The 16,716-nt window shown below is 35.9% G+C and overlaps 1 protein-coding gene across 1 annotated transcript; it reads right to left on the minus strand.

The window, feature by feature from the left end:
- Positions 1-7,086: 7,086 nt before the first annotated feature.
- LOC143624916 (uncharacterized) lies at positions 7,087-8,122 on the minus strand. The gene is made up of 3 exons (XM_077095411.1): positions 7,663-8,122; positions 7,177-7,317; positions 7,087-7,100 (listed from the first exon to the last, which is right to left on the minus strand). The coding sequence occupies exons 1-3, from the start codon at positions 8,120-8,122 to the stop codon at positions 7,087-7,089; spliced, it is 615 nt and encodes a 204-aa protein (XP_076951526.1).
- Between the last annotated feature and the right edge of the window lie 8,594 nt (positions 8,123-16,716).

The following is a 16,716-nucleotide window of genomic DNA, read 5'->3' on the forward strand; positions in this document are numbered from 1 at the left end:
TAAAACCATGGTCACAACCCCCCGTGTAGAAAATAATTGCAAAAGGAATAACAAACTATTGCCCGAAGTTTGTGAGACTGGTTGTTTTTAATATACTATTTGGGCCAAATAAAAATATTGGAACAACAAACTAGCCCATATCTTGCCTATAGCATCGGCTTAAATTTTGTGACGGACATTGGAAGGATATAGTTTGGCTTGTTATATATTGTCTTTTCTTTTTCCCTTTAATCTGCTTACAACAAAAAGAATTGGTTATTTTTTACTATAGTTTTTAATTCTAATTTTTGCAAATATATTGTGGGTGATATATGAATGTACGTAGTTAATACTTTGGTCGTTTGATGAAGGTAATTAGGGATGGCAATAAACCCGAACCCGATGGGAAAACTCGAAACCCGACACAATTGGGACGGGTAATGCCCGACCCATTAGGGTTTGGGACGGGTTTGGGATCGGGTTTGGAAATTTTCATGGGTTTGGGATTTGTAATATACCCGATTACCTGACCCGATTACCCGATAACATTGACCCGTTTACCTGATTATATACCCGATATACCCGGCATAGCTTTATATATTTTATTTAATATATATTAATATAAAATATTATATTTGTACAGATGATTAAGATAATAGCCTCTTAAAGTTTTCAAATCCTAAACGTCTTTATTCTCTTCGTCTCGGTTCACAGCACATTCCTCAACTATTCTAATTTCCAATTAACAGTTCATAACCTTTTTGGTTAAATATAGTTTGCTTCTTTCTTGTTTCTTCTAAGGATTCTTTTTTGGTTACTTCTTTTTCTTTTTGTTATGAAAATTCGAAGAAATATTATTTGTTGACACTTATTTATAGTAATTATTTGAGACATTTATTTTTATGGTAATCAATTAGTTAAATTTTGCGAAATCCGATAGAAACCCGACGGGTTTTTTTGTCAAAACCCGATAAGAAACCAGAAACCCGAAACCCGATGGGTATCCCCGATACCTGATGGGTAATTACCCGATAAATACCCGACGGGTTTGGGACGGGATTCTATAATTGGGTCCGGGTCTAGGAATGCCTAGACCCGTCCCAAACCCGACCCATTGCCATTTAGAAAAGTAAATATGTACCCAGCTTAAGGTTAATTTACATTATTATCGATTTTGCAGACATGTCAATTAACAGAAAATAAAAATAAGCAATCATATTTCACAAAAGTTGTATTACTAAGTAATTAATTACAAAGGTCTTATTTTTAAACTTTTGTTTAACACCCCTCACAAAATTTGTTTTGATATATTGTTTTTCTATATTATAGAGAGATGCTTAGTATATTATGGATTACAAAACTGTAACTTGCGGGTTGTGGGAGGTGATGCTTATAAGCTCAAGAAATTGTATATAGTTGTTTTAAGATTGATATAATTAGGTTTCACTGCCTGTTTTCTTAGAAGTATTGAACTAATTAATATTATGCAGTATGCACATAGCGCTGATCTTCGAATTTTAAGAACCTAATACGATTCTGATTACTAATTAGGCTACAACCTCTATTTCAGTTCAGAGATACATGTTGATCTATCACCATATTGCTAAAGCGCACTTCTGTGATCGTGAGCCAAAGAGCAAAAGGTAGATAATTTTCGCCAAACAGTTGTGTGGCTGGTACGTGAGGTATGCTAAAAGCCAATGGTACAAGACTCTGTGAAAAATTATGATAAAAAGATGCTTAATATATGATAATCATATTTAGATTCTTAAAATTTGAAGAACCATTGTTTTCATACTAAGAACCTAATATGTATTCCATAAAAAAAACATTATTTTCATATATTATATAGGGATGTTGTATTCATGTTTTTCTTTAGTTGTCCCAGAATGATTTCAAACAGTGAAGGCCAGAAGCGGTGCAGCTGTAAGAAGTCAAAGTGCTTGAAACTGTAAGTCGGTTTATATTGGCACCCACCCAACTATATATGAATCTATCATAAGCTCATTTGATGGTAATCATAGTAGTTTCTTGCAGTTATTGTGATTGCTTTGCTGCTGGATTTTATTGTGATGAAACTTGTTCTTGTCAAGAATGCTACAATACACTTGATTACGAAGATACAGTCGAAGAGGCACGCCGACAAATTAAATTGAAAAATCCACATGCATTTTCTCCCAAGATTCATAGCCTTACACAACCCCTAACCAGCCAAATTGTGGTATATGATCCTTAAACTTAACTTCGCATGCCAACTAATATAGATTATTAGAGCATAATTGTACTTTGTTCACAGGAAGATGGAGATACAACTGCAGGAAAACACATAAAAGGTTGCAATTGCAAGAAGTCAATGTGCACTAAAAGATATTGTGAGTGCTTCCAGGCTAAAGTAGGATGCAGTGGTGAGTGCAGATGTGAAGGATGTAAAAATGTTTTTGGCATTAGAGAAGGTAAACTATCAGTCTGTATTGTGTTTGTTGCAAACTTAATCAATACTTACGCGTAAATGATTCAAATATTTAACAAAAGGTGACATTTTGGCTTGTGGTAGGTTTCTTTATTTTGTTTTTCGGTTACATATTAAATTTAACTCTAGCTTATACCTTATCATACAGGGTACAATGCGCATAACGAATTTACTCTTTGGACACCATTTCAACAAACAGGGTAAGATGCATATTATGGTATGACCTTTTACAAATTATAACTAATTACTTGTTTAAGGTAATGATTCTTACTTTTATTTTATTCTCATGTCTAGCCACTTAGAGGATACATCTACAACAACCACCAGCCTCTTTAATGAGTGCTACGTTCCATCACCAGGATCTGCTAACAGTAACACTGAAATGAGATTAGGAACAAGTAACGATAGCTTTGATACGACGGTGCCTTTGGATCGACAAGTACATCCGAATGTTGAGTTCATGAACCAGTTCACACCTCTAAATACTACACAGTTCAATGCCCAATATCCTACGTCAGTGACTGGTCTTCCTCCATTTATCGACGGGTCGAATAGTTCAAGAGCAAGTGGGTGCTCATCTTCTGTGAACTCCTTAAAGTGGCCTGGTTCAAGGAACCAGGCCAACCCAATACCTCTCGGGTTTGGTGGATCAATAGTTAATGAACTTAATGGAACTCCTGAAGAAACCATTCATGATAATACAATCAATACATGGAGTGCAGAAAGAGTGACGTCACCAGATGGTGACATGTGAAGTTCTTGCATGGACTTATATAGGGTATGTAAATGAGACGTTTTGCATTGGACTAGTTGGGCCTAAGGCTAGATGCCACTTTCATTTTCATGGAATCAAATGTAAATGTGTGTTTGAAAAGAGTCCAGACCATTCCGGACAAATTTGAAAGTTTATGTGGATATAAAACGTATAATTACATTGGCTAAAGGGAGGCATGACCAGATATATTTTTAAAATTTAGAAACACCAACTTACAGGACAATATAATCCTTGCCAGTTATTAATTTAATAGCTAGTTGGTTCATAAGGCATGTTATACGGCAGGGCCGGCTTCGAGAATTGAAAAAAAATTTACGTCGAAGGCGAAAAATATTTCTGGCCTTAAGTAAAAAGAGTATTTTGTTGTGTTTAAACAATTTAATTTTTAAATTGGCTTCTATGGTTATGATTTGGGTTGTGTAAAAAACTAATGTATGTTTAAACATGTTTTAAATGAGGCTAGAACCCGCAGCCTTTTAGTTGGAAGTAATACCCATTTACCACTAGACCAAGTTAGTTGTTATGTAATTGAGTTTAAACATTAAGTATACATATAATTTTTCATAAATGTTTTAAAAAAAATTTGGGTCTATGGCCGTCGACCACCTTGCCAATCTGCCATAGGCCATGGTCGGCCCTGTTATACGGCTTTGTTTAAACTGTGTAATATCGGCCAAAGGCCACATAGCACTTCTCGGGTCGTCCTTTAGTTTGTCCACTTAGTGACAGATTAGATGCTTTGATCAAAATGGCATTGCAACAACAATTTTGTTGTGAATCGGTGTCTTAACCGAATAGGCATTTTGTTTGGTATAAAGTTGTTGGGTTCTAGTGGTGATCAGTCAGCGGTTTAACATTTAAACCCGGTTTTAATTATAGTTTCATAATTATTAATCTCATTAAAATTATCAGAACGCAGCGGAATAAATAAACGAGTAATCATCACCTAGCTAGTCATTTGTTTTGATTAATTATTTGGATGTATGAACATTTAAACAGTTATACGTTTGAGTTCACTTTTGATTTAATGGTTAAATACAAACGTTGAATATTATAACTGTGTTTATTTTTAATACGTTTAATCTATGTTGGTCAAGCTTGTCCTGAGTCAAAACCTAGCAGACCTGTGTTGGTCAAGCTTGTCCCGAGTCATCGGCTTACTGAACGGGTCTGCTAGGTTTTGATCTGTGTCTACTTTGCTTATTTTGATGTCTCCTCGTTCCAATATTTCCTGTATGAGGTGGAACTTCCTTAGAATGTACTTGGCCCGTTGATGAGATCTGAGCTCTTTGGCCTGAGCAATAGCACTCGTGTTATCACGGAACACCTCGATTGGTTTGTGAATACTTGGAACCACATCGAGGTCAGTGATGAACTTCTTCATCCAAGCAGCCTCCTTAGTAGCATCTGATGCAGCTATCTATTCAGATTCGGTGGTAGAATCCGCTACCACACAATGCTTGTAGCTTTTCAAGTAAATAGCTCCTTCACTGAGAGTGAATACGAATCCTGATTGTGTGCGAGAATCATCTCGGTAAGTCTGGAATCTAGCATCAGTGTAACACCTTAAAGTCAACCCTTCTTCCACTCCTCCAAACACTAAGAGCATGTCCTTGGCCCTTTTCAGGTACCTTAGAATGTTCTTAACTGCAGTCCAATGAGCAATGCCAGGACTTTGCTGATAATGATTGGTCATACTCAAAGCATACGAGACGTCAGGTCTAGTATATAGCATAGCATACATGATATAACCAATCGCTGAAGCATATGGAATTGCTTGCATGTGCTTAGTTTCAATGTCCGTTGTCGGAGATTGCGATTTGTTTAACACGGTTCCTTTAGCAATGGGAACGCCTCCTTTCTTGGAATTATCCATTAAGAAACGTGCCATTATCTTGTCTATGTATGTACTTTGACTTAGCCCTAGAAGCCTCTTAAACCTATCTCGGTAGATCTTGATTCCTAGGATATAAGCAGCTTTACCAAGATCTTTCATTGCGAAACAAGATCCCAACCAATGCTTAGCTTTCTTAAGCATAGTAATGTTGTTTCCAATGATCAGTATATTATCCACATACAGGATAAGGGAAAATATAGTGCTCCCACTAGCCTTTTTGTAAACACAACGCTCATATTCATTTTTGAAAAAAACAAACTCTTTGATTTTCTCATCAAACTGAAGATTCCAGCTGTGAGATGTCGGTTTAAGTCCATAAATGGATTTATTCAGTTTGCACACCCTGTTAGGATATTTGGGATCGACAAAACCTTCAGGGTGAACCATACAGGCATCTTTATAAAGGTGTCAATTAAGAAAAACAGTTTTGACATCCATTTGCCATATCTCGTAGTCATAATACGCGCCTATGGCAAGTAATATCCTTATCGACTTAGTCATAGCAACGGGCGAGAAGGTTTCATCATAGTCAATACCCTGAGTTTGAGTGAAACCTCTCACGACTAGCCGTGCTTAATAAGTCTGTACATTTCCATACATATCGGTTTTCCTTTTGAAAATCCACTTGCTCCCTACTGCCCAACCTTCGGGGGTAGCTCAACAAAGTTCTAGACTTGGTTGTCATGCATAGATTGCATCTCAGCGTTCGTGGCCTCTTGCCATTTCACAGATTCCGGATCTAAGATAGCAGGTTTGTAGTTAGTAGGTTCTTGATTTGACTCGGCTAGTAATAGGACTTCAGGACCATCTAGATGCCACAAGCATTTATAATTTGGTGCACGAGTCCTACTACTTCTGTGAACGCTTGTGTTTATATCTGATGTATCGGCAACAACATCTTGTTGATCAGACGTTCCAACTTCCTTAGTGGTTGTTTGTGGTTCTTAACAATATTGTTTCCAGTTCCTTGATCGAGAATTTCCTTCTCGAGGAAGTGACCTTTCTTATGATAGAAATCATATTTGTATCAGGATGGAAGAAATAATATCCGCTTTGGTTATAGTATCCGACGAAACAACTTTTTTGCCGCGAGGATCGAGCTTGTCATCAGAATCACTGGTGACGTACGCATCACATCCCCATACTCTAAGGAAAGACAAATTGTTTTACGCCCATGATATATCTCATATGGGGTTTTGTTTACCTTTTTAGTTGGAGCCAGAATGACAATGCGGGCTGCGGTCATAAGGGCAAAGCTCCAAAAGAAGTGAGGCAATTTAGTTCTCAATCGGACCATGTTTAGCAAGGTCCGGTTTCTCCTCTCGCTCACGCCATTATGCTGGGGTGTGCTGGGTGGAGTGAGCTATGAAACAATTCCACGCTCTTTTAAATGATTGATGAATTCTAAGCTGAGATACTCTCCACCTCGATTTGATCGAAACATTTTAATTGTTGCTCCAAGTTGGTTTTCCACTTCGTTTTGAAACTCTTTGAATCTTTCAAAAGTTTCATGCTTGTGTTTCATAAGATACATAATTATCAATAAAAGAAACGAAGTACCTTTCATGATTTCTAGACATTGTTATGAAATGGCCGCAGACATCAGTATGTATGAGTCAATAACATATCCTTTGCTCATTCACTTATATGAGTGAAGGAGTCTTTGGCGATTTTCCAGCTAAGCAAGACTCGTAGTCGTCAAAAGATTCCGGTCCCGTGGATTCAAGAATCCCTTCGGATTGGAGTCTTTTAACTCGTGCCTTGCTTATGTGACCAAGTCAAATGTATCATTGATGCCATAACTGATACGTTTAGAGAGATTATATACATTATTGTTAATTTGAACATCAATCTCATAAATACCATTTCAAGGTTTAGCCTCAAAATAAAAGACATCATTCAAGTAAGCAGAAATAGCAATACTATCAAAAGCATACTTAAATCCTTGTTCAAAAAGTAAAGAAACTAAAATAACATTTCTGGTCAAACCATGTGCAAACCAATAGTTATTCAATGTAACTACAAGGGCAGATGGACAAGCAAAACGATACATGCCATTTGCAGGAACTGGATCTTTCTTCCCATCACCAATGATGAGTTCCTTGCTACCTTGTTTCAGCTTCTTCTGGGTTTTCAGGCTCCTACAAGACATTAACAATGTGGTAACCACATCCAATATCAAATACCCTTGTGTTGCTAAAAACAGTGAAAAGTTCAATATCATAAATGGAAATACCTTTAGAGGAGCTTTCACCATTGGTCCTCTATTTCTTCAGCTCAGTAAGATATCTGGGTCGGTTGTGTTTCCAGTGTCCCATTTTGTTGCACTTGTAGCACTGGCGCTCCTTAGGAGGCGGCGGTGGTACCTTTGCAACACTCTTGTTAGTGTTGTAGGCATGCTTGGCAGCAACAGTAACCTTCTTCTTGCCTTTACCATTATAACCCGGTTCTTGGGATTAGGCTTCTTGACACCGGCAGATCGAACCATTAGAACTTGATTGGTTTTAGTTGGAATATTCATCTCAGTCGTTTTGAGCATACCATGAAGCTCCGACATTGTCGTCACCCAGGAATTCATATTAAAATCCATTGTGAATTGGTCGTAGGAGATGGGGAGAGAGTTTAAGATGAAATCCGCTGCCATTTCATCCGACAAAGGATCATCAAGTTTCTTCAACTGATCGATGTATCCTTTCATTTTAACATGCGCACTAACAGAGGATCCCTGTTCCATTCTGCAGCTAATTATTAGTTGCTTCATGGTTTCAAAACGTTCTTGACGAGCTTGTTTCTGAAACATGACCTTGAGTTGCTCAAGCATCTCATGAGCACCAAGATCTTCCAAGCCTTTAGTAAACTCGGAGGATATGGTGGCTAGCATAATGCAAGCGACTTCAGTAGAGTCGTCTTTATGCTTATCAAGAACTTTTATTGTATCTGCGGTATTGTTTTCAGGCTCGGTTGGAACTGGTCCATTGAGAACATAGTGCTTCTTTGCCATTATGAAGTCTTAGATTGCGGTGCCATTCAAAAAAGTTGGTGTCATTCAAAGTTTTCTTTCTCAAGAATAGTCTTGAGGGTGAATGAGGAGTTTTTTTTCAGTTGACATCTGTTAAATAAGCGAAAGTAATTAAATTAGAATTTTCGATGTTTTAATCCTATTATCAATGACCCAATAACATTAATAACATAGGAACTTGAGAATCTGGCTTCCAGTTACTAATGGCAGCTGCAGCACACAACATTATTAAATGGTTAGGCAGACATACAAGGATTGCCAATTGTGAATAAAGCACAACTCTCAGTTATGAGGCCTATTAAGAAAACACGTGCCTAAGTAGATATGCTTAGCCTCATCTATGCCCACCTTAGTCTCCAAATAGCTATAACACGCAACAGGAGAGTAAAGTAATAGTCGCCCTAGTACAGTCACTTGTGAAAGGGCCGGCTTTATTAACAAAACCCTGTCACCTTGAAGGGATAGGCTAGAAATCAAGTTCCGTTCTGTAGCTCCAAACACTTGAAGTTTCGCAGTATGCCTCAAGCTAGTGAGGCTTATAGTAGGATGGCATAGACTATTGATTTAAAATTGAGATTAATTTTAAATATTACCGAATAGAGTAAAAGTCCAGTTTTACTATATTAATCGGGACAACTTGATGAACCCTTTCTTCTCTCATGACACTTAGTTTATATGACCTATTAAAACAAAGTTTGTCATGATATAAATAACCAATTTTAAGTTAATAATTAAACTATTAAGTTATTAGTTTTGGAAAATCAAATTTATTTTAATCTTGCAAAACATAAGTGGCTAATAAGTTTAATTTAAAATATTTGGTATTAGGTTGGTGGTGTTATAACTAATTATAATAATCAAGCAACCACAATAGCAAATAGGAATATGCAAAACTTAAATGGCCAAGAATAATGATTGATCATGCTAGAGCCTATTAGTAAGATCAATCGAGTCAACGGTTCACAACACAAAACAACCACAAGGATAGACTCTTGGTGCATCCCGTCATCTTTAGTAACTCCCACTGACTTCAAAAACTCCAGGTCCTCGTCCTTGGTTTTTCCTTTGGGTCTTCTTCATTACAGTATTCTACTAATACATACAATGAAAAATTAAACCCTACCTGTTACAATTTTTAACCATCAAAATGGCCAAATACCATAAAATTAAAAAACCGAAAGTAATACAACTTTTGAACCATCCATATGACTAAGACCAAAACAATCAACCAAACACACAAGGCCGGGCCAGATTTACATATTCGAAAAAAATAAAAAGCAGGCAATCGTTTTGGTTAAATAAAATAAACAAAATTTTAGCCAACCAATGTTTGCCCTAAAATTTTATCTAGATCAAAAACTTCAACAACCTTGAAGTTTATGATGTAGAACCGGTCATGGTACCGGATTCGACTGGTATGTTGTAACCAAGACTCTGATACCACTGTTGGGTTCCAGCGGTGATCAGTCAACGGTTTAACATTTAAACCCGATTTTAATTATAGTTTCATAATTATTAATCTCCTTAAAATTATCATGAACACGACGGCATAAATAAACGAGTAATCATCACTTAGTGGAATCATACATGATCCGGTTACAAACAATACGAGTACGATACAACACCCACCAAATTAAATATAAATCTAAATTACAATATTTAATTTTGCCTCGGTTAATAATTAACCGGTTGAGACACTGAGGGATAATGAACTTCGCTAGGTGACCAAACGATACCCGACGTTGGCGGTGCATAAAGGCAGAGGCAGCGGGCAAGGGCAACGGTTGACTTAACCGAACCGGTCCACAATATCCAACAAAAGCATTAGATATGTTGTGTAGTTGTATTGTGAATATGAAGTCTCCAATCTAGAAAACGATCTTGGGAAACCCACTGTGTGTTTATTACAGTGGTGCTAGAGCAAAGCGTAAAGAAAAGTGTGTGCGCATTTGGAATTCAAAGAGAACCGATTCCACGAGCTAGGTTTTATATTGGCACACCCGGTCTCAGGGGCCTAGCCATGTGACCAGCACTTGGTACCGATTTTGTTAACCTATCAAATTTTGGTTACGTAGTGAAAAATATGTAATAATATATTTACTTTCATAACATAGGGAATTAAATATCCTTTTTCGTTTACAAAATTTCTTGCTTTAAAAAACAGGTTTACATATGCTTTGCTTACAAAATTAGCTAAGCCAACAACTGCATTCTATGCCTAGAGATCTTCTATCTCCACTAGGCATTTCCACCTTCACACCATACTCTTGATTACCTTAAAACACTTTTAAAAATACGTTAGCTATATGCTGGTGAATAATGCTGACTCGATAAAAGGTTTTCATAATTCGTTATGACACAATCACCAATAATGTTCAACGACTCAGTGGGTCTCAATCCCATCTCACCAGAACTAAACAAACGCACAGACCACTTAGTGGACGGTTATGCGCCCTATAGACAGTTACTTGCCTCATGGTCAGTATGTCTGTAGTATGCCCACTACAAATCATATATGTAAGGATCCAGACACATGTGTACTTTAGTCTGAGTGTCTAATACTATCTTGTATCAATACGTTATAGAGGATTTGTATCAATCCTCATGTAAATTCTTTTTCTAACTCTTTAAAGAAGATATATATTTATAATTTTGTAAGAGTAAATAATTTCAAAGTTTCACGTATCACGCTAAAAGGGTTGAGTGTATTCACCTTTTGATAAGTTGTTAAACTAACAAATTTTCTATATTTGATCAGCGATTACCTTGGAATTATAGTTCAGGAATAATAGTTTAATAGTTTTTCTAGATCGAATGATTTAGCTTCAGACCTTAGTCTGATTTATAGGTTTAAACCTTGATAAAACATTTCGTTTGATATAAAGTCATTTTTATTAAAAATGATTACTTTAGTTCATATGATGTTTGGTGCGGCATGCTTTGGATTAATAGGTTAGGAGACTCTCATCAAGCTCTCCAAGAAAGTAAACGAGTCCAGGGATTGATTGGGATTTATACAAATTACTTTCCTTAGACAAGAAACTCGACTATCGATATTGTCACCCTTCCAGTTACTGCATGCCCGTCACATTTTTCTATTTAATTATTTATATATCTTTTATAAAAAAAAATAATGTTTTTTTCTTTTAGAAGAAAGTTAATTGACAATAATAGTTGCATATAAAACTTTATGTTTCTTAATAATAAAGAAACGCTTATTTTTGTAAACATTTATATATATTAAAAGCTTAAATATACCTATAAACATTTCAAGGTTTAGGCTTTACCTTCGATTAGAATCTAAGCTATGAATTGAAATATCTTAAACATAACTCTTACCTTAAAATGGGTATAACGCTTAAGGACGAACGAGGAGTACTTCGACTATGCGTGGGGTATCGGGGTATGAAGCGTCAAAACTCTAGAGTGGTGTCGGGACTCCAAGTCGGTGGCACAAACTTCAAAAAAGTGAGAGTGGTTTGATGTTCGGGATGTCACAAATAAGTAGCCCATGGTCCCTATTTATAGTCGTTTCTTACCCCGCCGGGTGGATGGTCGCTCGCCACCATGCGAGATGTTTTGTTGATGATGATGAGTAGTGTCATAAGGTGTTGACATGCGGGATTCATAATGATTAGTCATTTGCCACATGTCACTTTGTGAGGATATGTGTATTTATGCGTTGACACGTGTCATTCCATCCGATTAGTCATAAGAAACGTGTCGCTTTCATATAATTCTAACTAAATGACTAATTAGTCTCTCAACTTTCTAAATTATCAAAATTGATATGGAAGTTTTCAGGATGTTACATATATGTATGATCTTGAGTCTGTTAACTCTGGCAATGATCGAGGTTCAGGGATTGAACAAAGAACGATCATGAGGTATCTAGCAGACCTTCATTTGGAATTAATCTAACAAAATATAAAAAAGAAACAATCGGATTACTTGAAGATGTCAAGAGCGAGGGGTTCAGTGAAGAAGCCTAAGACCATCAAACAAGCACTTGTACAAAAGCAATCAAACTCTGTATAGTTGATGATCATGTGGTACCAAAAAAGAAGCAGAATAAGAGAATTTGATGTTTCTAAGTGTTATGTGCATGGCAACAAAGCATCGGAATTTACAAGTCAAATACTCTTTCTCATGATTATTTGAATTGTAATGATTACCTTGTTAAAGGGACCGAGTATATACGGAAATTGGAATAAAAATTGTGTTCTATACTTATCATTTAACACATTACGGGAGACAAAGTGAACAAGTTATGAAAAAGTTTCACTATTGAAATAAAAACTAATGAACATGAAATCTTATTCTCTCGAGGGATTGGTGAAATTGAACTTTGTTTAAAAGGACAAAAGAGGGTAATTACCAAGTATCAGTTATGGGGAAAAGTTAAAATACAAAGGGATACAAAAATGAGAAGTTTGAGAAAGATTTATGGCCATATAAAAAAACGCTAAAAAGTTCAAAAAATAATAATAAAAAAATCATAACTCAAAATATAAATAGAAACCAAAACAATTTAAAAACTATAATGTTTCCCTCATCATTCCGGTTAAAAAACGGCAAAAAGACACAATGCTCAAAAAGACACAATGACGAAAATAAACAAAATACACAATTATAAATAAAAAAAGGCACAATAGATCGCAAAATATAACATAATGCCGAACAAAATATAACCAATGTTGAGTGATATAACACAATATCAAGAAAAAAAGACACAATGCCAAGGAAAAAAAGACACAATTAATGACGAAAATAGACACAAAACATAATGATAAACAAAATGACACAATGATCATTTTAGCTCAGTTTTTTTAAGAACCAGGAAGACGGTGGAAAAATTTTTGTGTTTATACTTTTTTTTGTTTTTTTATTAAATTTTGAGTTATGATTTTTTTATTAATTTTTTATTTTTTTTGAGGAGTTTTTTTTGTCGCTACAAATCCTTTACATCTTTCATATTTTTGCCCCCTTTGTAGAATAACTTGACCCTCAATTATGTACCAACTTTAAATAAAAATGAACCGAGTCTAACTTAATTAAATGATTAAGGTTTCATTGTCGCTTTTGATGGAGTTATTTGTTACATTAAAGATGTATATGATGATGAAGAAGATACTTGTGAAGTTGAGAATGAAAGTAATTATGATGATCTTGAAGATAGTTATATGAATACCTATTATAAAACTTTAGATGGTCGTACCATATCTAAGATAGAAAGAAACAATCTTGAATGCTATCTTGAAGGGTACTATGATCCCAAGTTCAAAGATTTTTAAGATGCATATGTTGATGAAAACCGTGTGGATGTTTCGATTGTAAACACTCAAACAAGTGTTCATGTATTGTCACAGCCTCTGACTTACCCCGGGAGGGGAGCCATGAACTCAAATAGTGGTTGTAGGTTCCCGGACGGATCTTACACGGGATATCGCTATCTACGCAGGTGCGGAATCCCTGCGTGGGTAGATACGAGCGTAGAATACGTAAAACAAACACACACGATATAAACGAACACGTTATAGAATATAACTTCAAACACGTCTGTTACAGACTCGATCTCTCGTCTATCGACTTGCTGAAACACTAACTGACTAACACTCTAACTCGTAAACCCGTAGGTTTCTTAAATACACGACAACTTCGCCTCAGGCGAAGTTGTCAGTAACTTCGCTCGTTGAACAAGTTCGCCTAGGCGAACTTGTCAACAACTTCGCTTGTTCAACAAGTTCGCCTAAGCGAACTTGTTGATAACATCGCTTACATACATAAACATAAACTTAAACATAAAAACATTACAGACTCGATTACAAACGCTAGACTATGAACTACTGACATTTATGTACCAACAGTGGTATCGGCGTTTATAAAAATATTTTGCAGCGAAATTTTCTTTAGGATCATGGTTAGGAAATTTATTCAGAGTTTAAAACACCATGTTTTACATTTCATAAACTGAGATAAGACCCACATTTATATGCACAAAGGTTTTATAGGGATAAACCCTATTTTACAAAACGTATATTTATATTATGGTGATAAGCCACTTATTAAAGTTGAAAGACTCGTATGCATCATTCTTGTGTCTTTAACAAGTCATCTGAAACATGTTTAAAAATATCTGATCAGTAGAAAATACTTGTGAGTACATTCATTTGTAAATGACACATTTATACAATTACAATATTAAGATTTTTTCACATTTTTCTGCTTACAAATTACCGAAATGTATTTGTCACTTGACCATATCCGTGACCGTCTTCATATTACTTATTGGCTAACACTCCTGTAAGTCTATGGTTGTGGTCCTATTAATTATTCTAATAAGAAACATGTAATGAGGTAACCCTTGTATATGAAATTCCACATGCCAGTATAAACCCGTCATAAGTCTACGAAGACTTAATCACTATAATGTAACTGAAAATAGTTTGAAAACATTTTTGAAAACATTTGGACTATATGTCATAAGTTTAAAAATCTCAATAACAGTGCTGAAAAACTGGTTGTCTCACACAAATGTGAGTTGTGCAAAAACTCGAATGTCTCACCTTGCAGATTTAATGTTTATGAGCTTCCTCGTAATTAAGCACATAAACACAATGTAGTATATATTATTATATAGTACAAATAAGAAGTTTGCAACGCATGACAGTGATTGGTCCGCGGTTTATGATTGGTCCAAGAAATTTATATTTTTTTGTTTTTTATTTTTTGTTTTATTTTTTTTTTTCGTTTTATATTTGATAATTTAAAGGTTATTCGCGTCGTCACAACGCCCGGGGCTAACAACGCTTTGGTTTTGCTAACAACCGGGTTTTACAGGCCTTTTAGTTTTAGTTTCGGTACCATAACGAATGTAATCGAAACCTACTGAATTTCAGTCGACTCAAAATGTCAAAACGCCCCGGACCAACAACGCTCGGGTTTTACCGACCAAATAAACGTCGTTTTAAATATTTTTATTTTTTAGATGTTAATTTGATGATTTTTTTTAGTTTTAACGTTTAGGCTTTTCCAACATTGTTTATACGGTACCTCAGTTTTACCAACCAAATAAACGCCGTTTTATATATTTTAATTTTTATATATGTTAGTTTTTATATGTTAATTGGCGTTTTTATTTTCTGGGTTACCATAAAAGATGTAGCCAACACTGACTGAATTCGCGTTGACTCGTTGCTGCAACGTCCAGGTTTTACCGACCAAATTCTCCGTGCAACTCATGTGGGAAAATCATTTCGTTACTGTTATGACATTTTTAATATGTTAATTTTTTTTATAACTTATACGAGTGTTGTTACTGTTTCCAAAGTTGAAAGTTTTATTTTTCTAATGTGGTATCGGTATCTTTACTAACGCATACCAACCAAACCTACATTAGACCACTGCCGCAACATGATGGATAACATAAAAATATTCAACCAGCCCCCGCGTAACACGCCGGGTAAAAACTAGTTAGAATAAACAGATAATCGTAACAATAATCACAAGATTCGAAACTTTATATGATAACACAAAGTCTCACATTGTTTAGACAGAGATTAAAATTCATATATCAAAGTTTCTTTCAATTGGATTAGGGTATCATTGCGGAGATTTGGTATTATACCACACTCTAATGTGTGTGAGAAAGCAAGAAAGAGAGCATGATGAAGCAGTCCTTGAGCTACTTGAGCTCCCCCTTTTATACCTGGATTTGAAGTCAGTCGCGTATCGCGACGGCCTCAAAGAAAGGTCATCGCATAGCGCGAGGGCCTTATAGGCTTGCCGAGTCAGCCCTGACTATGCCACATGGCATGCAACGTGTCATGGCTGTGTAGCTAGCACGTCCCGTATCGCGATGGTTCAACTGAGAACCCGTCCCGTAGCGCGATGACCAAAAACATTTTCCGGATAATTACAAGGCTTCGTGTATCACGAAGAGATTTGTATTTATCCATCGTGAATCACGACCACCAAAAGTACCAAGGTTCCTCTCGGTGATGCGAGTGTGCGAAGTGCGCCATTAAAGTGCCGACACGCACGGGCATGTGCCTATGGCCACCAGTTGTGTCTTGTCATATAAGAATATAATCTTGTGAGCCCTTTACCTTATAAGGAGCTCACAAATTTATCTTTCTAGCAATGTGGGGCAACTCATTTTCCATTTCTTCAATGTCGGACAAATGCACCTTCCATAGTTCATCTTTTGGATTGTTATAGGTAACATTTCTTGACGCATTACATATTTTTAGTTATGTGATGATGTTCAAAGAATCATTGTGGAAACAATTTGTGATGTTTGATAAATGGTTATGAAGATAGTTTCAAATAATTCAACATAGAATACCCTCCAAGATTACCGAATGGTTTTGTCATTGATTGCTTGATTTGTACATGTTTGTTGAAGATGTATGTGGTTACAAGAAAGCAGCCACTAACCTTGGTTTGCAAGAAGCCTATGCTGCAAATTTAAAAATCAAGTACAGCCAAGGCTACTTAGATTTGATGTCATGAAAATATAACAATAAGAAGGAGAAGCAAAAAGAAATTGGTAAGCCTACTTCAGGTCTCATGGA

This window comes from Bidens hawaiensis, unplaced genomic scaffold (genome assembly GCF_021521415.1).
Source record: "Bidens hawaiensis isolate Kalapana, Puna unplaced genomic scaffold, B.hawaiensis_p1.1 tig00004003_1, whole genome shotgun sequence".
NCBI lineage: Eukaryota > Viridiplantae > Streptophyta > Magnoliopsida > Asterales > Asteraceae > Bidens > Bidens hawaiensis.

Coding starts and splice junctions, on each gene's coding strand:
- LOC143624916 (XM_077095411.1), bottom strand. CDS start 8,122: ATGGCAAAGAAGCACTATGTTCTCAATGGACCAGTTCCAACCGAGCCT. Junction 7,318..7,662: donor GACAATGTCGGAGCTTCATG/GTATGCTCAAAA, acceptor CACTGTTTTTAG/CAACACAAGGGTATTTGATA.